Here is a 23,664-nt window from a genome sequence, read left to right on the forward strand (position 1 = left end):
TTTATCAAAGTGGTCGCATTTAGAAGAGAATCCCAACCGGTTGTTTGGTCATCTATATTTGATAGTTAATCATACATTTAATCGTTCCGTTTTAACCCTTTGTTACAATTATAACGTTCCACATTGGAGATAGTTAATAATTACAGATTAATTCAGAAAGGATCAAAATGTAACATTTTATTAACAATCAAGTAAATGTAAAATGTCAATTACATCATAGACATAAATCTCTTCTAAAAGGAAACACAAATTCTGGTTATGGTTACACTTAAAATCATTTCAAATAAATGTAAAACATAAACCCTTAATTATGCTCTGTAGGCCTCTGCCTAGAATGTTACCTGTGAGAGAGAGAGATAGAAAGAGAGAAAGAGAGAGAGAGAGAGAGAGAGAGAGAGAGAGAGAGAGCTAAAGAATAGCTCTCTCCAGAGAAAGCCAGAGAAACCAAAGAGAGCGAGCTACAGATGAAATCTTCTTTTATCCTCTTCCCTGATGTCACCAAATTCAAATCTGACTCTTGTAAAACTGACCAATCAGACCAACCCGTGAGACATTTGAAAATAACCAATCAGACAAAACTTCCCCCATTGTATCAAAGGTGCGAAAACCTGTTGGCCAGCCGGCCAATCATTCTTTTGTCTTTCTAACTCAACCTGGCCCTTCTGATGGCGTTAAGGGGGAAGGGGTTGAGTCAATTTCAATATCTTGATCACGACGATGGCAGTTAACAGCAAAGCAGATGATTTTGTCATATTTCAAATATCTTTGATTATTTTCCACCTTACAGTTCCCCGTTTGGCACCATTGGCCACAACCATTGAGTCCAAAGGTGGCATTGTCCACAAAGATATGCTTTCTGTTGTGTGTAGATGTTATTCTTCAGACTTCTCGTCCAGACTTGTTGCAAAAGCAGCTGATCAGTTTTCAGCCTTTGTTGTCCTTGTAGCCCTGCATGAGAACTTCATCATTGATATGCAAAATGTCCATTGATTACTTCACACCTCAAGAACAGTCACTCTTTTTGAGGACACAGGAGCGAACTTTTGCTGCAGGTATTCTGTGATTAAGCACAACAAAGAACAAAAGCATTTTTCATTGGTCAGAAGTCTGATGTGGTCATATTAAAATAGTCTCTGGAAATAAGCCCTTAAATCAATATACTTAATAAAGTGGTCAGGGTTTGAGAATAAAAAGAAGATTCCACAAGCTCGTACATTGTTTCTGGGAACATTGAAATAAAATGCATTATAACAAAACAAATCATTGTTGATTTTAAGTCCCCCTTTTCATGAGGAGTATTAGCAAAATATTCAGTGTAACCAAGACTCGGAAATCAAACTCAAAGTTCATGTAACTTTCCACTATTTCGGTGGTAGTGGAATTTGAGCATTTTGGTCTGAATTTCTCGAAGGAAATGTAGCAAAAGTCAGTGCAATTGATACATTAAAAAAAAGATGGTACTCATCAATAAACCATAAAAGAAAAACAACAAATCAATCACATTTATGAAAACATATATATATATAATAACCACTGTGTTTGTTCAGGAATCTTCCAATGTAATTAATGTAGATCTAAATATGATTAGTCATACAATAATGGGTATTCCTGGTAACTGTGTGTGTGTGTGTGTGTGTGTGTGTGTGTGTGTGTGTGTGTGTGTGTGTGTGTGTGTGTGTGTGTGTGTGTGTGTGTGTGTGTGTGTGTGTGTGTGTGTGTGTGTGTGTGTGTGTGTGTGTGTGTGTGTGTGTGTGTGTAGCTATCTGGATCTGTTAGTGTGAAAAGATGAACAATAGATCTTTAGTGAAGTAACACTTTTAGACTCTATGTCATCTTTGTCGTTTATGATGTGTAGTGCTCAGCCTGAATAGATTTGGTCTATTCCAGGTGATGTTGTCGTGAGTGTAGGGTGTGTTCTGTGTTAATGTTTTGGAGATGGGTGGAATCTAATCAATATCAATCTGTGTTGCATAATTTAATTCCAGTTTTTTCACTGGGAGGTCATGTAGACATATTGTGAGGTGTGATTGACCTCATCGAATATATATAAAGATATTCGCACCCATCTCTCACATCTCCAGTTTTGAGATGCAGGGGGGAGGAGGGCCTTTTGGCCGTCCGTCCTCCAAGGAATTGCAATTGTCATCCTGAGATAGAAACAAATTACAAATTTAAAGAGAAACAAATTTAGAGAGAAACACAGTTAATTGCTGCTGCTGTTTCTGTGTATTAACACTTAAGACTGTTCTGGCAGTCGAGCCTTCACAATCTGAGTGAAGGATGAATTGGTTATGAATTGGTTTTCTATTGTCTGTGCCACATTTAACTATGAATTGGTTTTCTATTATCTGTGCCACATTTAACAGCACAATTCCCCTCCTTTTTGGCACTGGGAATTGAACCAATGAAAAGTATTATAACTTGCTCAAATTAGAAATAGCAAAGGTCAGAGTTATTGAGTCCTGTTGCGATGAAGACATTTTCATGGTTAATGCAATTGTAATTCACACTGTAGCCAGATGGCAATTCTATGTTCCTGTTTATGGTTTACTGCAGCTATATGGGAAATAGCAGAGCTTCCACTATAGGAGACAAACAAATTCAACATTGACACATACAACTTGAAATTGCTGTACAATTCCAGTATTAAAGTTATTCCAATTTACACAAGATACATGGCCTAGAATGCGCAGCATCTACGACCTTTATCCTAAGTGTTTCATCACTTACAGTAAAGCAATCATGTGTTTTAAAGAATAAACTTGACTAGTCTATGTGTATCTTGTAACACAAACAACTATTATGTGTAATCAATGCACACAATGTGTTATACAATTACAAATTTGAAAATACAAACAGGATCATTGTAATCTGGATGTTTTATTATTAAACTCCTTGCTAAGAGGCTGCTAGCCCGCTGGCAAGTGAAGTTAATAGCTGAAGGCCTTGCATGAACACTGCAGTTAGCTCACTGAGAGTTTTACCTGCAAATGAGCGCTTTTCTTTGCCTTTAAAAAGTAATTTCCTATTTTTCTGAAAATACGGTGGAGGTCGCCCGTTACCCAGTGACCAGCATTTTCCATCGACATGTCCGATTTTCTGACAGGATCTGCAAAACCTGTTATTTTTGCCATTGGGTTGTCTGTTGGGTTGTCTGCTACCTTCTCCTGGAGTTTCAGTATATTCATGACTCTCGGATGCTTGCAAATCATCCTGCATCCCCTTAAGGGCTAAAATAGACACACTTTCTTGTGCATTTTCTGAACTAAATGCTTCAGATTCATTAGAGCAAGTCACCTCATCTACGAAGTGAACATGCTTTTTAATCCCATTGCTGTTAAGCATTATGGGAGTCATGCACTTTTCAGCATTTAGCTTAGATTTCCATCTATTTTCTATTCTTGAGCCCCAGTCTACTATGGATTGGAATGTGTTTTTAACTGGATCGACGCCATTTGACAAAGCCCGTTGGATTGGGATGCCAGCATTATTTTTCACAAGTTGTAATAACGCGTCATGGTCTCGATCTGCATTTTCTAATCCTGAGTGTTCTCTGTAAGTTACCCATAACCGCTCGGCGTATGTCTCAAATGTTTCATCACTCGCCTGTTGGATTTCTAGTATTTTGCTCCAATCTGCGTGTGTCGGTCCCCTCATTTCTAATAATGCCTGTTTTAGTCGTTCATATATGTCTTTGTCTGTTTCGTTGCGGACTCGGTCTATTATGCTGCCAGACTTCATGCCTTCGGTTAGTTTTGGTCTGAGCTCTTCAGGGAGAGTGAGAAGTGCTATTTGCCACACGTCTCTAACTTCTAGCTTATACACCGTAGCCTGTAGCATCAATGTTTCCCAGTAGGGTTGAAACGGCCCTTTTCTTGGCATTACTCCAACGACTTGTTTGTGTCTGGAACATTCTTCGCAGGTTAACGGACGGCTGATCGTTGTGGTTTCGTCGTTCGCATTAGTCATAGTTTTAAGCACGGCGACCTTAACAGATTTCTTAGCTGTGTCGTTAGCTTTTGTGCGAGTCTTTATCAGGCTTCGTTGTTTTGGATGTTCAGGCATTAACACAGGAGCTCGGTTACGAGTTTGTGGCCTGTATCCTAACGCAGCGTCATCGTCATCACTATCATTTGGCTTTGCTAGCTCAAAAGTTTCATCCAGTGCTGCTTGTTTTACTGCGGCCACTGGAAATCCTACATTATCACAACAGCCTTCAAGAGCAGATATGTAATTACTGCCGGTTTGAAGTTTTCTTTGTAACTGATCGATTTGTGTCGCCATTTCTTCGCGCTGTCTAGCCCACCCTTGTTGCTCGTATGCAACCGCTTCGACCTTTGATCTTAACTTTTGTAATTCGTCAGATCGCAATCTTTCAATTTCTTTGATATTTGCTATCGTTCGTTCGCCCTCGGCCATTGTCTCGAGATCGTTACGACGAAGCAAATAAACAATTGCAGCGGGGATTTTCTTGTATTTTGATTCAGATTTGAGCTGTGCGCCCTTAGCAGAATACCAGGATATAATTTCGGTGTTACTCCATTTCAGGTTCAATCCTTTATCGCTTAATCGAACGAGGAGATCTTGTAATTGTACGCCTAAAATTGCCATAATTTCCTCATCTACACTGCTGCTGTTATTTCCCTGAAAAGTCATGTTTCACGTCTAATTCTTACACAATATCGGATTTCTACGGTTCCGATCTATAGTGGGCATACCGACCCGTTCTAGAAATGTGTCTATATGTGTGAAATGCAAATAAAACTTTCCCTCAACAATTCTAAAAGGCAAAGAAGGTTTACTTACTCATTCTGGTCGGAGGGTCCGCTTTAATCCATTCACAAGATCAACAGAACAGCTGAGGAAAGAGAAGCTCAAATCTCTTGTTGATTTTAAATCCAATACTTCGCTGAAAACACGTTGCTCGTCTGCTCGCAACATCACGTATTCGGGGTCACCAACTGTAAGACCGCATGAATTCGCTCCAAGGATCGGCAGCGAACCGCGGTGAAGGCCTGACGCGTTCAGTGTCTCAGCTGGAAGAATGGATTTGATTATAATATTCTTTATCTGACTCCATTTATCAAAGTGGTCGCATTTAGAAGAGAATCCCAACCGGTTGTTTGGTCATCTATATTTGATAGTTAATCATACATTTAATCGTTCCGTTTTAACCCTTTGTTACAATTATAACGTTCCACATTGGAGATAGTTAATAATTACAGATTAATTCAGAAAGGATCAAAATGTAACATTTTATTAACAATCAAGTAAATGTAAAATGTCAATTACATCATAGACATAAATCTCTTCTAAAAGGAAACACAAATTCTGGTTATGGTTACACTTAAAATCATTTCAAATAAATGTAAAACATAAACCCTTAATTATGCTCTGTAGGCCTCTGCCTAGAATGTTACCTGTGAGAGAGAGAGATAGAAAGAGAGAAAGAGAGAGAGAGAGAGAGAGAGAGAGAGAGCTAAAGAATAGCTCTCTCCAGAGAAAGCCAGAGAAACCAAAGAGAGCGAGCTACAGATGAAATCTTCTTTTATCCTCTTCCCTGATGTCACCAAATTCAAATCTGACTCTTGTAAAACTGACCAATCAGACCAACCCGTGAGACATTTGAAAATAACCAATCAGACAAAACTTCCCCCATTGTATCAAAGGTGCGAAAACCTGTTGGCCAGCCGGCCAATCATTCTTTTGTCTTTCTAACTCAACCTGGCCCTTCTGATGGCGTTAAGGGGGAAGGGGTTGAGTCAATTTCAATATCTTGATCACGACGATGGCAGTTAACAGCAAAGCAGATGATTTTGTCATATTTCAAATATCTTTGATTATTTTCCACCTTACACATTCTCATAGAAAACAACTAGGCCTATTGGAAATTGTATCAATATTTCTTAATATTTGTGGTTTTACTGTATTTTTGATCAAATAAATTCAGCCTTCTTCTTTCAAAAACAATTTAAGAAGTCTTAATTATTTCAAACTTTTGATTACCAGTGTGTAAAATAATGCATGTAACTAGCAAATTATATATTTATTTTCATATGTCACTTTCCATTGGCCACTTGAATATGAAAGTTGCCAGTTTTAGCATGATATATGAGAAAGATATTTTGAGTATTATGAATCATTTGAAAATGATTGTGAAATTACTGAAGAAAGCCTGGAAACAGAAAGACAAACATTCCCTCTGATATGCTGAAAACTGCGACACCTACGCTAATGTTTCTTTGTGCATTCTGTAACAACAATAAGTTCTGGGGAATAATTAATTCAAATGGTATGAATATTCATGAGTTTATGAATATTATTAGCTTGTTGTACAGAAAAATTAACGTATAACGGAACCTTTAATCATTTAAAAGTAACCTTTATCCAAATTGATTTCTTCATCAATTATCAATCTTACAAACCTTAAGAAACATTGATCTGTTTGATCAGGACAAATAATATCTCTTATGTTTGCACAATTTGTATTACTAAAGTAGTAATACATGAAAATCAAGCTTAAATGGGTAGCTTAGATCTTACGCTTCAGTGACTTCGAGATTTGTGAGCAAAACAATAAGGATTCAGTTTAATGCAATTATTGAGTTTTAATAAAACACTATAGAATACAAAGCTACGAATCACACGGGGGTAAATATGCATATATATAGGAGAAACAAACGATATGGTACAAACAAGGAAAAATCAAACTTAACGAATAAAATCAAAGGGAAAAGAATGATGGAAAGAGAGAATCCACGAGGGAGAGAGAGATGAGAGAGATGAGAGAGAGAGAGAGAGAGAGAGAGAGAGAGAGAGAGAGAGAGAGAGAGAGAGACAGACAGTTCAATCACTTCACCAAAACCCTTCAGACATTTATGATTTCGTGAATCAGGATTAATTCAGACAACCTCGTACAAGCAGTTAAAGGTGAAATATAATACTTGCATTAGGCTCTCTCGTGTACGTGTCTGAGTTCGAATCGTCGTGGAAGTTCGCTAAGGAGGTGAGTCCGGAGAATTTCTGTGAAGTTCAGGAAAGTCGCTCCAGAAGTTGCAGGTCTCTCTCTCTTGGCTTGGTGCCAAAGGAATCCCTCTCTCAAAGGAAGGTCAAAGGCCAGGGTCCTTGTAGTGGCGGAATGGCGGAGCGCAAGGAGTTCATGATAACTTCTGCATTTATAGATGGAGTGGCCGAGCCCGACTTATGGAAAGATCCAATCACGTCCGTGGAGAGATCTTCTCGAGAAGGCGCGAGTGTTCCATTGTTCTCTGAACCCCCCTCCTCTGAGTTAATCAATAGGGTGGAAATTCTAAGCCTCTTTTTCTTTAGAAAGCTGGTATTTCTGAAATTATGCATCAAAATCTGATTTTTGAACCAAATTTGGCCTAGTCATAATTTTGCGATAACAGAGATACTAAGAACGGTCATTCTGCGATTTGCGCGTCCAGATATACAAGATTATCACAGTTACTGGCATACAGGTTTTGATTGGCAACAGTAAACATCCTAGTTATTCTAATACATTGTATAAAGACATGAAATCAACGGATTATATATATTTGAACATTATTAAGACAGTTCTTTAAGTCCCATGTTTTAAGTAACACGTGTCATGCAAGAATTGTCTTCTTTCAGCGCTGATATGTGTGTGTGTGTAAAGTCATGTGGATGCCTTCAGGCGGTACAATTCGATGCTCCATTCTGTAGACTCAGACAATCTGGCGGACATCGTGGTTGTTCATTAACTTCGATATCTCTTACACACACACCCCATTGTCTATGTCTGATTTGATTAGGAGAGTCACGAGTTGGTGTGTAGAAGCCTCATCCGGTGATGTATTCGGCCCAAAATCTGATTGAATCGGGTCATTGTTGCTACAATTCTTTGACGACGAATAACGTAAAAGGCATTATAATCTGATTCATTCTGAAAGCTCAACAGTAGTTTACATCCCTGGAAATTAATGTCCGTCGTTTAACATTTTTAAAATCGTTAACAGTCGGGAAATATTGCTGCCCATTGACTCGTATTCAGCTCTTACCTCGGCTCGCATTCAAGTGTCGCCCGCGCTGCTCGGCTGCTGTGCACAGTAAATCCCGCCTCGTTGAATTTGATTGGATATCGCAAACATTTTGACATTGACGAGCGCTTTTACACCACTGAGACACTGGGACTGAGCAGGCTATAGATTAGAGTTTTGCATGGAGTTTTGCCTCAAGAGGGCTGCGCGGGCCATTCGTCTGGGCTGACGGAAGGATATAGGCTACGTAGTTTTACTATAATTTATTCTTCATATATTTACGTAGCAACGGGCAGGCCCACATTGTCCAGCGGCCCACCGGGAAAACGCCCGGTACGCCAGATGGCCAGTCCGCCCCTGCTGGAAAGGGGGAGAAGATGCGCACACAGAGCTGAACCCACCATTGAGCCATCTTCAGCTCCTGAGGCCCTGCGAGATGCACCAAGGATGGGCTCCAACAATGCCACCCGTAGAGCTATCCAACTCCGAGAGACGTACTGTGCCTACTACTTCAACCAGGAGGGTGCAGTGCCATGGCAGCCGAATTCATAGAATACGCCAAAGGCTCTTTTCAGAGCCACAAAACCCAAAAGCTCTTTTAAGAGCTACCTATATTTTTCTTAAAAGTGCAGATTCCAAGTGTCATAACAATTATTTTTTACATTAAATTAACATGTTGGTTTTATATTTTCATCACCATGTCATAATGTACATAGCCTTTGCCCTTTCAGCCCTGTTTTCAACTAATACATTCATGATTTGAGCAGATTTTCACTGGAGAGAAAATACAAAGGCCTTCACAGAACAAAGAAACTCATACAGGTTTGGAACAACTTGAGGGTGAGTAAATGATGACAGAATTTACATTTTTGGGAGAACTATCCCTTTAAGTGATTGTATTGCGTCGACAGCGCTGTATGATACGACAAATTTAAAATACTTACTGTATTCTTCTATATGAACATGAGAAAACAATACAGCCATACGATTATTTTAATATGTTTATTTTAGTGCTGTATGTATGTAATATGTATGTGTGTGTGTGTGCAGAAGCCTGGCCCTCCTCAGCACAGAAAGCCTACGAAGGGACGGCAAGAGGCTCTGAAAGAAAACCTCGTCTTCATCTGCTGCTGGTGTTGGAGGCGGCGGCGGTGGTGGTGGATGTGGCAGCGTGGTCATCTGCGTCAGGGGCTCAATTGCTGCCAACAGTCCTCTCTCAAAAGAAGACATTTCCCTTTTTTTTTCTCTTCCTACCCTTGTCATTGATCTCGACAGTTTCCTCCTGCTCTGTCTGTCTGCCTGCATAGTTACAGCAACAATTGATAATCAATGAACATGGCATGATTTTAATGTCAAATCATTCTTTGAAATAATTTATTATATAACGTTATTACGCATTAGGTGTCAACGGTTGTGTGGCCTAAACTTTGCAGCATATGGTTCAGCTCTACACAGATTGACATTGATTTTCTAAATGACTTAACCCTCCTTGATAGTACTGAAATAATAATGTATTTGAGAGCTTTGTTAGGTTCTGCCTGCCTGTGTCACTGCCTGCCTCATCTCCTCTGCTTGAAGGGGCTTGCTGGGTGATGGCCTGGCTGTCTTCTCTGACCTGGCTGTCCTCCTCTGGCTCTGGACTGATGGACTGATGTGAAGGGGGCAGAGGTCGTCTGGGGATGTTGCTGGACGTCTCACGGTCATGAAGGAATGGTGTGAGAAATCCCAACACCGCCATGAAACGCCAGGGTTGGGTCCCAGGCGACCCTGCCCCACTCCTTGTCATTTCCCTTTCTTTTTTCTTCTCCTTCCTAAATCTGTCCCCCAGTGACTTCCATCGGGTCCTACATGTATCCTCTGACATGCAAAAATGTAAATAAATTAAACAATTAATTCAAATACAACAAGTGTTGCTCAAGTGTTTAAACTTGTTTAGTTATTAAAATAAGAACTGAATTAAACATGCCAAATAAAACAGGTTCTGGTATAGATTTCAATTATGCAAGGTTCATAATAAATACATTTTTTTAAGCGTTTACCATCTACCAGCCAACTGACAGATAAACGGTCAAATCCACCTTCCACTCAAATGTAATTCATTATTTTGTGTATGAAAACTGATCACTTTAATATTTTATTCCTCATTTGGCTGGGCGATAGCGCCTATTTGATCCACACATGATATGATATGCTGCCTGTCATTCAATGATAAACAGAGTACACGGACAGAATACAAGCATGATACATACCAGATTCTCCAACCGTCTCTGCCACCTCCTTCCAGGCCTGGTCTCTCCGGTTTGTGTCCCAGTATGTAAACAATGATTGGTCGTCAGGGCAGGACTTAGGGTGGTGGGGGCCCCTGGGCTTGAGTCACTTTCGGGCCCTACCTTCTATACATTACTTTAAATAGAACAAAATGATACATAAGCTATGTATTAGAGCAACACAATTCTGGATAAACTGAGAATAAAAATAGAGATCACGATTCTGAACAAACAACTAAACAAAATAACATAATTTATGTTAATTGCTGAAGTCTATAAAAATTTTTAATTAATCTGAATTATTTATTTAAAAAAAACTTGGGTTTGAATGAATGATTAAATTCCTCAATCAAATACAATCGTTTCATAGATGAATCAGCATCTTTGAACCAATCTCCTGAATGAACGATTCAATGACAAATGTTTTTTAAAAGTAATTTGTCGCCATCTGGTGGCGTAACAATATAATCGATCCAATCGTTATTTGAAGTGCAAAGCTAATTTCAAAAGGTGACTGGTACAGTATACAGTGTTACATGTAAAAAAAAAGAAAAAATACAAAACGTGAAAATGTATTTATATGACCACTGATTGAAGCTTGAAAAAGTTTTCCAATAAATAAATAAATAATGATTAAAAAAGTTCAAAGTGATCATGTGTTTATTGCAATGCACAAATGTCTTGGTCAGAATGAGAATAAAACACTTATTTACCTGGAAACCATATTGAAAAACAAATCATTTGTATTACATATAAATAGCTAAATCTATGAGTGTATAAATCTTAAAAAAAAAAAAACTGTTCTTGGTAAGTGCTGACATATTGTATAGATTATATACATCTCCATACACATATAGGAAGTGTTAGGCTGACTTTGACCTACAGTATGTCTACTACATCACATATAGCCAGACTCAAAAAGGGATTGACCGGCAAACTTTGCCAAAAAGGCGGCAAGCAAAACAAAATACACAACCGATGGATGGTGGGTAGAGCAACCATTCTCTGGGCAAGTACTCACCATTCAAATGAGTTTTAGGGTGCTTTCACACTTGGTTCGATTGCCTGGAACGAACCCGAGTTCGATTGCGATTGCGGAAATGAGTGAAACACACACAAACACACATTTTTATCAAATCATATGTAATTAATATCGGTTCACTTCCACGATTTAGTACGATTGCGTTCACATCAGCAGCGAACCGTACCGGAGTTCACATGAACCGTACCCCAGACCACCCTTTTTAAGGGGACTCTGGTACGGTTCGCGGGTGCGCACCCGAGTTCGGAAGACCGTGTTCACATCATCCAAACGAAGCGAACTTCTGACATCAATCGAGTCTCTTCTGATGTTTGTAGTGGCGTTCAGAAGCCTTGACATTAGCATCCTTATTTTGAACGGATTTCGGACCTTTTCGCGCCCAATAAGCACGCACGTTTTCCAATCAACAAACTTTAAATTAAAAATTAAATGACTGACATATTATTGAAAAAAATCAACGTAAAAGGGCGGGGCCCCCTATTGGGCGGGGCCCATGGGCTTCAGCCCAGTCAAGCCCAATGGTAAGTCCGGCCTTGTTGGTCGTAAAGGACCGGGTGATTACCAACCGCAATAATTAGCTTTTCCTCCATTTTAGATCGTTCTTCACTCTTCATTCACCAGTGTTTTAAACGAACGCTATTGGCTAGCGTCTGCTCTAGGATATTTGCATAGGGTGATCTGATTGGATGACGCCTGCGTTGGCGCTTGAAAAGTTGAGAAATCTTCAACTTTTGCCGCTTGCAACCTATGCTTGCAACGCGAGTGAAGCGACGCAACGGAACCCACAATTCAGTTCGGCAACGCATGACGTCACCCATTCAAAGTAAACGAGAAGCGTTGACTACGGCTTAACTCCAAGCTTAACTCCAAGTCTTCCAGAGTCAAAGCCGATTCAAAAGACCGCTGTTCGCCAGCTTCTGTGTTTACGAGTGGCACGCAGAACCTCCGCAACTCGTACCGTCATTATGTAAAGCCCGCCCACCGACTCTACACACGCTGTGATTGGCCTGACCAGAGTTTGGTTTTTCCCAACGGGGTAATCCAGCCCCCGGAAAGTGTACCTTCCATAGGGGCAGCCATTGCTAACCAAGCCATCACCTGCTGTTAGCATCCCATTGACTCCCATTCACTTTGGCCTCACTTTGACAGCAAATATCCACCCCCGAAAAAAAAAATCCCCTAAAAAACAATTGCATAAAGGGCAGAAATAAAGAATACGTCATGAAATGATTATTTCAACATTAACAACTTGACAGCTCAATAATAAACCATAAGAAAACATAAGATCAAGTACGTGAATTTGCAACAGAACACATGCTATATTATTTTACATTTGATTATTTTATTTAATTCTAAAGAACTCTTAGCCTATTTGGTGCACTTATGACGCCTCATGATGTTCCAAACCTGTATGAGTTTCTTTGTTCTCCTGTAGGCCTACACAAAAGAAGATATTTTGAAGAAAGTTTGTACCAGGCTGCTTTGGGGGCACCATTGACTTCCACAGTAATCTTCCTACGTGTTCAACATAACAAAGAAATGTATACATGTTTGGAACAACTTGAGGGTGAATAAATGATGACAGAATTTTCATTTTTGGGTGAACTGTCCCTTTAAGAAGTCATTCTGAACCAGGCCTAATCACTTTTTTGAATTTTAAAAATGTTTATTTTCTTTGAATAATTTACTTAAATTATGACTATATTATCGTGTAATTATTTGTCCCATTTTTATCTAAATATTTTTTAAATGTCATAAACTTTAAATGACAGGATTATTTATTATGTATGATATAGCCTAAATAAATGATAAATTAATAATAACATTTATTAGGCTAGAATCTATAAATTAACCTGTCTAAAAAAATAATAATTCTGTCTGCCAAGCTCTGATAATGTATTGGAATATTATATTAATATATTATCCATTAAAAAAAACTATAGGCCTACCTTTAGAAGCACGGATGTGTCTGTCACATAGACTGGTCTGTCACCACAGTCAGACAGTCTGAGACACTGAAATGCTTCTCATAAAGTGTGCAGTTGGCCTGAGGTTCATCATGATTTACTGGACAGACCCATTGATACCTTTTTGATATTAATTCAGTTCTATATCTGGAGATCCCCTTGCGTTCTTCAAACGGTGGACGCAACGCAAGCTCGACATGTTTTTAAAAAACCGCGCAAGTTTACAGGCACACTCTGGCACAGCGCATGTTCTCGAGACTCCGCCGCTATAGCAACAAAGCCCGCAATCACGCACAAATGAGCTCCTGTACTACTTATTGTGAAATTGATTCTTTATATTTGCTATCAGTATTCTCCACACTGCAAACTCCGTATGTGTTTATTGAACTATGTGTGGACCTGTGTAAAATACGGGACAAATCGCGTCCCGTATTGGTTTGATACGGAACGCGTTATTTTGCTTGTAAATACGGGACGATTCCGTATTTTACGGGACGGGTGGCAACCCTACGCTAGGGTGCGTCTAGATTTCTAGGCTAGCAAACTGTCCTTCAATACCCCGGTTGCAGGAGTACTGTTATGTCGTTCGACTGCTTGTTTATCGTCACCTGTGCCAGCAGATCCAGCAGGAGTATCCGACACTGTTTTCCCTGACTTCTTCACACCTTTCCTCTTTTCAGATCCTCCCATTATCGTTGTTCCAAAAATTCAAGACATTAATAAATGGAAATTCTCAACAAAAAAAAAGTTTCGTTGTAACTATTATAAAACAGTTTGGGATTGCTGAGCTCACAAACGTACATGTGATCAGGGCGCCATCTTGCACGCCTCCTCTACCCTGAAAAGTTGTATTGAAATTCACTCAGGGAAAAATTGATGATACTTTAATGTTAAAGGCCTGAAAATAACCTAAATATAAAACTGCATTTCTGATCATGTTGTGATTCAAATTTGAGGATGATACTCTTACAAATGTAGCTTCTGTAAGCTTTTATGTCAAAAAAAAAAAAAAAAACCTCTAGGCGTCCTTTCAAAAAGGCCCTTTATTTCAGAAGATTTGTAATTGTAAAGAGTAGCGTTTCATTCAAATAAATCTGCAATAAACTGCTAATTATAATGGATATATACAGTTACTGAAAAACTAAAGCAACTATTACAGAATTTACAAAGTGTAAAAAACTAATTTAGTTGATAAGAAGTGCCAGTCTCCACTGCGGTGTGCTCTCGCAAGATGATGCCTTTTGATTGGTTACAACGTCCATCAATCAAACCTTTGTTGGCAAGGCATTGGCTAGGCATTGCCTGCCTTTATCCAACCAAAACCATAGCCGCTTTGACTGACACCTCACGGAGCCTGTAATGCGCTTCCTGTATATAATGAGTCATCAGAAGGCCTGTGATTGAAGGAGAGAGACCTGGGAGGGTTTAACTGGAGCTGAAGACTCTAAACTGCAGGGGAGATCCTCAGAATACTCGCTATTGCATTGAAAATGGACGTGATTAATTACTAATATAACTCAAATACGCTCAAGTAAATGAAGGAGGATTTTTTTGTTTGCCCCCCTCTATTTTTCAGAGTGGACCCTTACACTTACATGCTGGTGTTTATTGGATTCGTCCGATCGGATCTGCACGATAGGAGATGAAAGATGAGTAACTGCATTTATTATGCTGATGTTTAAGTGGCCGGTCCTTTAGCATTTAATTAAATGCTAAATGAAGCATTAAATTAATAATTTATCATTTCATTAATCCTTTAATGCACCACTGCGGATTGAGAGGTTAAACTAATACAAGGAAACATTATTTAATATTTTTTATTCATATGCAAAAATATAGTAAAAATAAATAAATCAAAGTATTTACCAACACATTTTGATGCATGCACAGACATCTAGCATTTCTGAGTGATGATGATGCAGAGGAATCACTGAATCAAAGTTTTGAACTGAGTCAATGAAACAGGTTCAAACTTTTTAATAAAGAAAACGTCCAAATGAAGTTTGTAACTATTCAATAAATGTGTTCAGATCGATGCGCGCTCACGGCTCCGCTCATATGAATGATTCACGTTTTAGTTGCTATGGCGACGCCTGTTATGAATTCTGACGCAGACTCAGACACGCACCGATTTTGTTGTTGATCTGTTGTTGAGAGAGACGACTGAGGCGATTTCACAAACTTTTGCAGAATATTTTCTGTGCTGACCTTGAAATTTTGAAGCTGTTTGGAGGAGACGAGACTTTTATTCTGGAAGAACATCGCAGGAGATATCCTTTACAGAGTTACATTTTTGAGTTGTAGATACTTTTATCTTATTGTTCTTTTCTTATTTTAGGAGTGTCGAGTTTGATTAATTCTTTGTTTTTGTTTTCTTTTTTTTTGGAGGAGTATTTTTGAGGAGAGTTTATTGTATTGTATTGTGTGTTGTTTTGTTTTGTTTTGTGTTTTGTATTGTTTTTGTTCCAGATTGCAGGAGGATGTCGATGGCGAAGATGATGGGTGAAAGAGAAGGTGAGTGCTTTAACGTTAGTTATGTTATGTTACTGAAATATTTCAGCCTCGGGCCGCTCCATATCCAGGAGAGCTGCTTTCTCTCAGACGGCTGGTCAGGAGGTTTGGAGACAGACAGTGTTCTGATGACCGTGATCAGGCCTGGGCCGGTTGCATAAACCGTTAAGACTAGTCTTACAAGTTAGACATACATTTTTTTTCTTTAAGACTGTTCATACATTTTTTTAAATCAGTTACATAAAAACATAGACTTGCCTAACTGCTAGTGGCTCATACTAGATCTTAAGACACTGTCTTAACGTAATGGCTTAGTTTATGCAACTGGCCCCCAGGATACGCTGCCAGACCAGACCCAGATCACAGATCCAGGAGCTTCCTACACATTTAGCGCTTCTGTCTTCTGAGTTTTCTGTTTCTGTGCCCACAGGTCAGACTGACAGGAAGAGAGCGTGGCAGAGCGGCAGCCGGCAGAGCCCAGATGATCATGGACGTCCGTCCACTCCATCTAAAGGCTTTCGCAGAGGTCAGAATAGGCTTTTATTACACAAGTTATGGCTCAGTTAAAGGGTTAGTTCACCCAAAAATGAAAATGATGTCATTAATTACTCACCCTCATGTCGTTCGACACCCTTAAGACCTTCATCTTCGGAACACAAATGAAGATATTTTTTGTTGAAAGCTGATGGCTGAGAAGGCCTCAGATAGGCCTCCATTGGCATTCAGTACACAGGGTTTTTCCTGGGTCAAAAATGGTCTTCGGTGGTGGCTGACAGACATGACACACGCACGCACAGTAAAAAAAGTCCCCTACCCACATGATCTGCAAGCGCAATACTGACAATACATTTTAAATAAATTCAAAGAAAGTTTGTAACTTTTGCTTATCTTATTTTGATCCCACATGAAAAAATACTATAGTATATTATAGTAAAATTACTCTAGTAAATACTATAGTGTTTTTGAACTGTACTATAGTAAATATACTACAGTAAATAAACAAAGTGTAGTAAATACTATAATATAATACAATATACTACAATTTACTGTAGTATCTTTACTATAGTATGGCTCAAAAACACTATAGTAATTTTACTATAATATACTATAGTATTTCTTCATGTGGGATACCTTGATGTTTGTTTTTGTTCCTCATTTTTACACTATTTACTGATAATTGTTTTGGTATATAATCATATCAATATTAAAAAGTAGTTTTTAAAAAATGAACAAATAGCCTAATTTTCTGCCATATACAATTTCATAAAATTATCAGCTAGCTAACAACAACTTTGTTCTGGGTTCACCTCACAGTCTAAACTAAGTGATTTATAGGCTATTTATTTTACTACACATTATGAACATAAATAAGCTGAAAGACTGGATAATTAAAACTAACTCTTACACCCACTCTTGCTAAATTGTGTAAGCACACTTGTGTTCTCATTTCAGGTGTTCTGAGTAAATTTAAACTGATTCGTTAGTTCAGTGTTGGACAGATCAGTTGTTCTAACCAGTCGTTAAAATGATTCGGTTCATTAGGTTGCGAATCGGACATTAGCAGACGCGTTGTGTGCGAATCCCGTCTGTTAGAACATCGCGAAAGATTTGTCAACACACAGAAAACACTTCATAACTGGACACGATTTGTTTCCCGTTTATTGAAAGTATGCTTTATGTCAGCTGGTCAGAGAATCAGTCAATGTTTTTTGAGCGCATTTCACACCCAGCGGCAATGAAAGGAAAACATCGTCTGATAGCGCCACGTGCAACATGGATTCGGTCTTCCGACCTTTTGATTTTTATTAACGTAATATGTGAAATATTAGAAAGCTAAGAATGCTTATTTTGAAGACAGAGAGAGTGCGAGCGAGGGAGGAGCTCTGATCGTCTCTCTGTCACTCAGTTACAAGCGCAGCATCTATTCTACATCATTCATAAATCACAATAGCTCATCAAATAAAGCTTTGGCGGGACAAAAATTTGTTTTGGCGGCCGCCAAAAAATTTTCAATGTAGGAAAAACCCTGGTACATTTACACTCACAAGACCCATAAAAGGCACTTAAAATGTCGTTACAAAGTCCATCTCACCACAGTGGCTCTACAATAATTTTACGAGGCGACGTCAATAGTTTTTGTGCCAAAAAAAAAATCAAAATAACGCCTTTATTCAACCTCTTCTTGTCTTCCGTGTAGGCCTCCACGACGCATGCGCGAGAATATGACGTAGCGCCGGCGTTTGGGTGAACTAACCCTTTAACAAATAATGTGTCATTGAAAATAACAATTTCATGTGACCACTGACATTGATTATTAATATTATTAAAAATGTCTTGACCAGGCACCATGTCCACATCATATTTGTCCCTCTCTGAGGACAATATAGTGAGGCGGTTCTGCAGAGAGTCGTTGAGCCTTAGCAGCCGAGGCTCGTACATCACGAGCTCAACAGGTGAGACTGAAATAAGGCTGGGCAGTGTACAGTCACATTGAATTTCATTTTACTGGTGACCTTTTTTTTAAGTAAAACGTAAGTTATGTCATTTTATCACTGCCTAATTGGACGTCAGAGATGTTTCTAATCATTCAGTTTTGTTTTCTTCATTTCAGAAAAACCCACAGAATGTAAGAAGAGGAAACGAGTTCGTTCTTTCCTCAGGAACGTGTGTAAGGCTGTGAGGCGCTCGCTCCTCTGCTGTTGTCTCAGTGATGTGGATGTTGTGGAGTCTTTTGTTCCTCCAGCGGATCTGGAGCCAGAGCCCGATCCTGGTCCATCATCACCTGATCCAGATCACTCCGGCGTCAAGCCAAATAATGGTCAATCTGCAGACATTATTTCTCCAACATTGTTTTAAACAGAATTATTATCGTCTTGTTTGCACTGATATTTTTAATATAAAACAAAGGATCTAGCAATCACAGATCCAGGAGCTTCCTACACATTTAGCGCTTCTGTCTTCTGAGTTTTCTGTTTCTGTGCCAACAGGTCGGACTGACAGGAAGAGAGAGTGGCAGAGCGGCAGCCGGCAGAGCCCAGATGATCATGGACGTCCGTCCACTCCATCTAAAGGCTTTCGCAGAGGTCAGAATAGGCTTTTATTACACAAGTTATGGCTCAGTTAACAAAATAATGTGTCATTGAAAATAGAAAGTTGAAAAAAATAAAACATAAAGTAACAATTTCACCATTGACATTGATTATTAATATTATTAAAAATGTCTTCAGCAGGCATCATGTCCACATCATATTTGTCCCTCTCTGAGGACAATACAGTGAGGCGGTTCTGCAGAGAGTCGTTGAGCCTTAGCAGCAGAGGCTCGTACATCGTCGATTGGAGGTGGAGTGGCGATAGATCGGATAGCCGAAACGAACAGGGCAGTTGGAGCGACGAAGAGTGGATGTGCCATCCGCTGCCAGGTCAAGTTCCCGTCGAGCCAACGGAGACTTCAAATGGCCTTATGGAGGCTTCACCGGTGAACACGAGCTCAACAGGTGAGACTGAAATAAGGCTGGGCAGTGTACAGTCACATTGGATTTCATTTTACTGGGAACCTTTTTTTAAAGTAAAAGTATTATTTATTATTAAAATTATTAAAGACATTATTTCTCCAACATTGTTTTAAACAGTATTATTATCGTCTTGTTTGCAAGCTCATACATTTCTCATATTTTGTTTTTCAGACTCCTTTGAGACTCTCTATAACGTGGGAGAGATGATTGGATCCGGAACTTTTGGGAGAGTGTTCAAGGGAACACGGAAGTTTGATGGCAAAAAGGTAAAGCAATCTTGCTGAATTGTACAAACATTTTTGCTCTTGCATGCATCAAAACATTCTTAATACAGATGGGTTAATACTTAGATGCTCAAATCGTAAATGTTATGTGCAAAGTCAGGCGCTTGAATACCGTTATTGAACGCTGTTTTTTTTTTTGCAGGTTGCCATCAAGCAGATGCACAAGATTGACAATGATCGTTATCTTGATATTGTAAGTTGGTCAAAAGTTGTATTTGTTGTTTAAGTGCTGTTTGTTGTTTAAGTGCTGATTACTGTAGTCAATACACCTGTAGGAAGCATTAGGTGTAAATGTAATAGATCAATAAACCTGGAAAGGCTCTGATGATCGTGTCTGTAAAGATCAAAGAAAAGTACATTTAAAAATGATAGGTTTTCTTCAGATTTTTACCCAGCTAACCTTCTGTCTACTACTTTTCTCTAGCCCGGGCATCCCGAACCTCTCGTTACAGAAGTGGCGCTGCTGCTAATGATGAGGCATGAACCCATAAGCCCCTACGTCGTCCGACTGTACGACTGGTTTGAACATCCTCGGACATTCGTTCTCATAATGGAGTTCCCTGACCCCTGCGAGAGCTTGCTGGACTTCATCATTCGTCATTCGTGTCAACTGGATGAAACAACAGCACGGGTCATCCTGCGACAGGCTGCGCTGGCGGTACAGCACTGCATCGAGCATGGCGTTTTTCATAATGACGTTCATGCAGAGAATTTCCTGGTGAAGACAAACACGTTAGAGCTCAAGCTGATCGACTTTGGCTGCGGTCAGCTACTTAGTGGTGATGGCTACGAGACAAAAATATACCGTGGTGAGTATTTTTGGAGTGTGGAAACCTGGATGTAGTGACTTTCTGATTATTTGATGCTTTGAAGAAATTGCTCAACAATGTGCAAAAATGTCTTGCTCACAGGATTACCTTCTTACTGCCCACCTGAAGTCTTCACAGAATCTCGATTCCACGCCGTCCCAGCAAATGTCTGGGCTCTAGGGGTGTTGTTGTACCTGATGGTTAACGGACGTTCTCCCTTTGGCAATAGAACGGAAATCACACAGGCCAAAGTTACATTTCAGAACTCCAACTTATCCAAAGGTGAGTGAAGAATATCGATAAACACACACACATAAAGCAAAGGCTCTGTTTAGAAACAGGTAAAGGTGAAGTATGTAAGATGTTTCAAGTTGAAATGCATTCAGTTTATAGTTCACCAGATGCTGTTTTCATAATTGCCAACATTCGTGTCACATGGTCATCATGACTAACCAGCTCTCTCCTTAATAAAATGTGTACAGAATGCAGTGATCTGATTAGCCAGTGCCTAGCCCGGGATCCAACGAAACGGCCGACGTTAGAGCAGGTGTTACAACATGAATGGATTAGAAATGATCTGGAGAAGTTCAGGAGAAGTTCAGGAGATTCACTCGATCAGTGATTTCAGGTGTGAGGTAGTGTAACAGACAAGAGTAGGATTAATATCATTTATCTTCAATTCTGGATTATTTGTAGTGAGGTTTTCAAATTTGTGTTCATGTTCTTGTTATAGTCAAGTCAAGTCAGCTTCATTTATACGGCGCTTTATACAATACAGATTGTTTCACAGCAGCTTCACAGTAATAAACAGGAAAATAACACAATTAGTGATGCAATTGCAAGAATTCAGTTCTGTTGTAAATCAGCTAAAAAAAAAAAAAACATTCATGAGTTCACATGTTCATATAATCTTTGTATTGGATAGGAGATAACACTTGCTGTCCTTGGTGGAGGGCTTGAGCTCGAGACTTGACCAGAAGTCCAACCCCGACCTGACAGGAACCCAAGCCGATCCTGGTCCATCATCACCTGATCCAGACCACTCCGGTGTCAAGCCAAATAATGGTCAATCTGCCGGGGATGAGGGCTTCCCACTGATGACCAACCTCTTGCGGCCATACCCTGGACATCACATCCCACCAGAGAAAAGGGTGTTCAATTACCGCCTCAGCCGGGCTAGGTTGGTAGTTGAGTGCGCCTTTGGCATCCTCTCAGCTTGGTGGCGGATGTACCGCCCGTGTCATTGCAACCAGTCCAGAGGTTGCAGAGGTGTGTGTGAAGGCCACATGTGTGTTGCACAACTTCCTGCGCATGAAGACACTGGAAAGCAGGGGTGGACTGGGGCAAAAAAGTGGCCCTGGACTTTCTGGCACAAAGCGGCCCATCACACCCGGTGTGCAACACACCTCACCATAAACCCACCAGCTCATTATACACAGGGCAATTTTAAACACAGAAGCTATTTATTCAAAAATATGAATTATATGAATTGTTTTATTGAAATGCTTATCATACTGAATGACAGGCATACTTCTTCAGTTTATAATTTGTCTTTCCTGGTGCACATGGCAAATTGTATTTATTTTTTTTTGTATACAAATTTTGATTTCTCTTTTCCATACACTGTAGTTTAATATCATTAAGTTCAATACCTACCATAAAATCAGACCATATAAAATGCTATTGTCTAGAACAGAGTCCTGCACAGCTCCGATTTTGTAAACCCGCACCCGCCCGTACCCGCAGTGCTTAAAACCGCATCCGACCCCTTCTCCGACAACAGCACTAATTAAAATCCGCACCCGACCCGACCCGCTTAAAATAGAACCGACGCCCGACCCGCACCCGCAATAAAGTCAGTTTAGCATATTACATTATAGACACTGTGGCGAGGCCGAGGGACCGTGAGGGCGGGACGAGGCGGCGCTCATCAGGGAGGATGAGCGCCAGCTGCGCGCCGCAGCGATCTCGGCCCTCGCGGAGGAGTGAGGGACTATAAAGGAGGAGCGACGACAGTGAGGGACGAGAGAGGACCAGGCCTGGATTTTGTGTTATGTTTTATTTTGTGTTCGCTGCAGTCGTCCGTGAGGGGCTGCAGCTTTTTATTTTCATTTTGTGTTTGTTTGTATGTAGGCGGCAGTCGACCGTGAGGGGCTGTCGCCGCCATTTTATTTTGATTAAATGTTTTGATTGTCCGCCGGTTCCCGCCTCCTTCTTCCCGTACAAACAACGTTTACTACAGTGGTGCCGAAACCCGGGAGGAAGGAGGGACACGCTGTCGAAGAGCCCTCGCAGCTGAGGGGGATCGCGGTGCCGCGGAGTTCGGGCAGCGCGGAGGAGAGAAGTCCGCGAGCGGCTGCCCGAAGCGGTGGTGCTGGAGCGGATGAAGGTCGGTGGGACGGAGAGCTCGCTGCCGTGCCCCTGGGTCGAGGTGGGGTGGCTGCCGTCCGCGAGGGGGCGAAGGAGTCCCCAGCGCTTGCCCGGAGCCGAAGCCTGCTGCCGCCCGCCATATTGGGGAGGAGCCGGAGCGCTGCCGTCCGCCAGGTTGGGGAGGAGCAGGGAGCGCGGGACGGGGACTCGCTTCCGGCCGCCCTCAGAAGGAGGAGCCACCGCCAGCCGCCAGGGGGCGGAGGAGTGTCGAGCCGTCCACCGGCCGTCCAGTACCACCGCATGGCACCGCGAGGAAGAGCCTCTCGGCTGGCTGAGGACCGAGCGGCAGTGTGTCTGGGAACCGGACCAGAATTTTTTTTTTTTTTTTTTTCTTTTCTCCTCTCTCCACTCTCTCGTCTCTGTCGCTCCTCATGCTCCCCGCTCCGTTCTCTCACCTCGCTGTTCTTACCCCCAGGTCCCGCGGCCGCCGTGATCGCCTGCGAAGGGCGTTGGGGGTATGTGGCGAGCAGCGAGGCCGAGGGACCGTGAGGGCGGGACGAGGCGGCGCACATCAGGGAGGATGAGCGCCAGCTGAGCGCCGCAGCGATCTCGGCCCTCGCGGAGGAGTGAGGGACTATAAAGGAGGAGCGACGACAGTGAGGGACGAGAGAGGACCAGGCCTGGATTTTGTGTTATGTTTTATTTTGTGTTCGCTGCAGTCGTCCGTGAGGGGCTGCAGCTTTTTATTTTCATTTTGTGTTTGTTTGTATGTAGGCGGCAGTCGACCGTGAGGGGCTGTCGCCGCCATTTTATTTTGATTAAATGTTTTGATTGTCCGCCGGTTCCCGCCTCCTTCTTCCCGTACAAACAACGTTTACTAC

The 23,664-nt window shown here is 40.9% G+C and overlaps 1 protein-coding gene across 1 annotated transcript in view; it reads left to right on the forward strand.

The window, feature by feature from the left end:
- Positions 1 to 15,458: 15,458 nt before the first annotated feature.
- The window catches only part of LOC307118381 (uncharacterized protein), a gene marked incomplete at its 3' end in the record, with an annotated part of 128,968 nt that continues 120,762 nt past the window's right edge, over positions 15,459 to 23,664 (forward strand). The window contains exons 1-10 of the mRNA XM_079803993.1: positions 15,459 to 15,811; positions 16,239 to 16,334; positions 18,151 to 18,261; positions 18,420 to 18,626; positions 18,796 to 18,891; positions 19,039 to 19,302; positions 19,492 to 19,586; positions 19,747 to 19,797; positions 20,029 to 20,413; positions 20,516 to 20,695. Coding sequence (XP_079660119.1) covers positions 15,778 to 15,811; positions 16,239 to 16,334; positions 18,151 to 18,261; positions 18,420 to 18,626; positions 18,796 to 18,891; positions 19,039 to 19,302; positions 19,492 to 19,586; positions 19,747 to 19,797; positions 20,029 to 20,413; positions 20,516 to 20,695 — 1,519 coding nt within the window. The 5' untranslated portion in view covers positions 15,459 to 15,777. The remainder of the gene's footprint in view (positions 15,812 to 16,238; positions 16,335 to 18,150; positions 18,262 to 18,419; positions 18,627 to 18,795; positions 18,892 to 19,038; positions 19,303 to 19,491; positions 19,587 to 19,746; positions 19,798 to 20,028; positions 20,414 to 20,515; positions 20,696 to 23,664) is intronic.

Source organism: Gobio gobio, assembly GCF_949357685.1.
Source record: "Gobio gobio genome assembly, chromosome: 22".
Lineage (NCBI taxonomy): Eukaryota > Metazoa > Chordata > Actinopteri > Cypriniformes > Gobionidae > Gobio > Gobio gobio.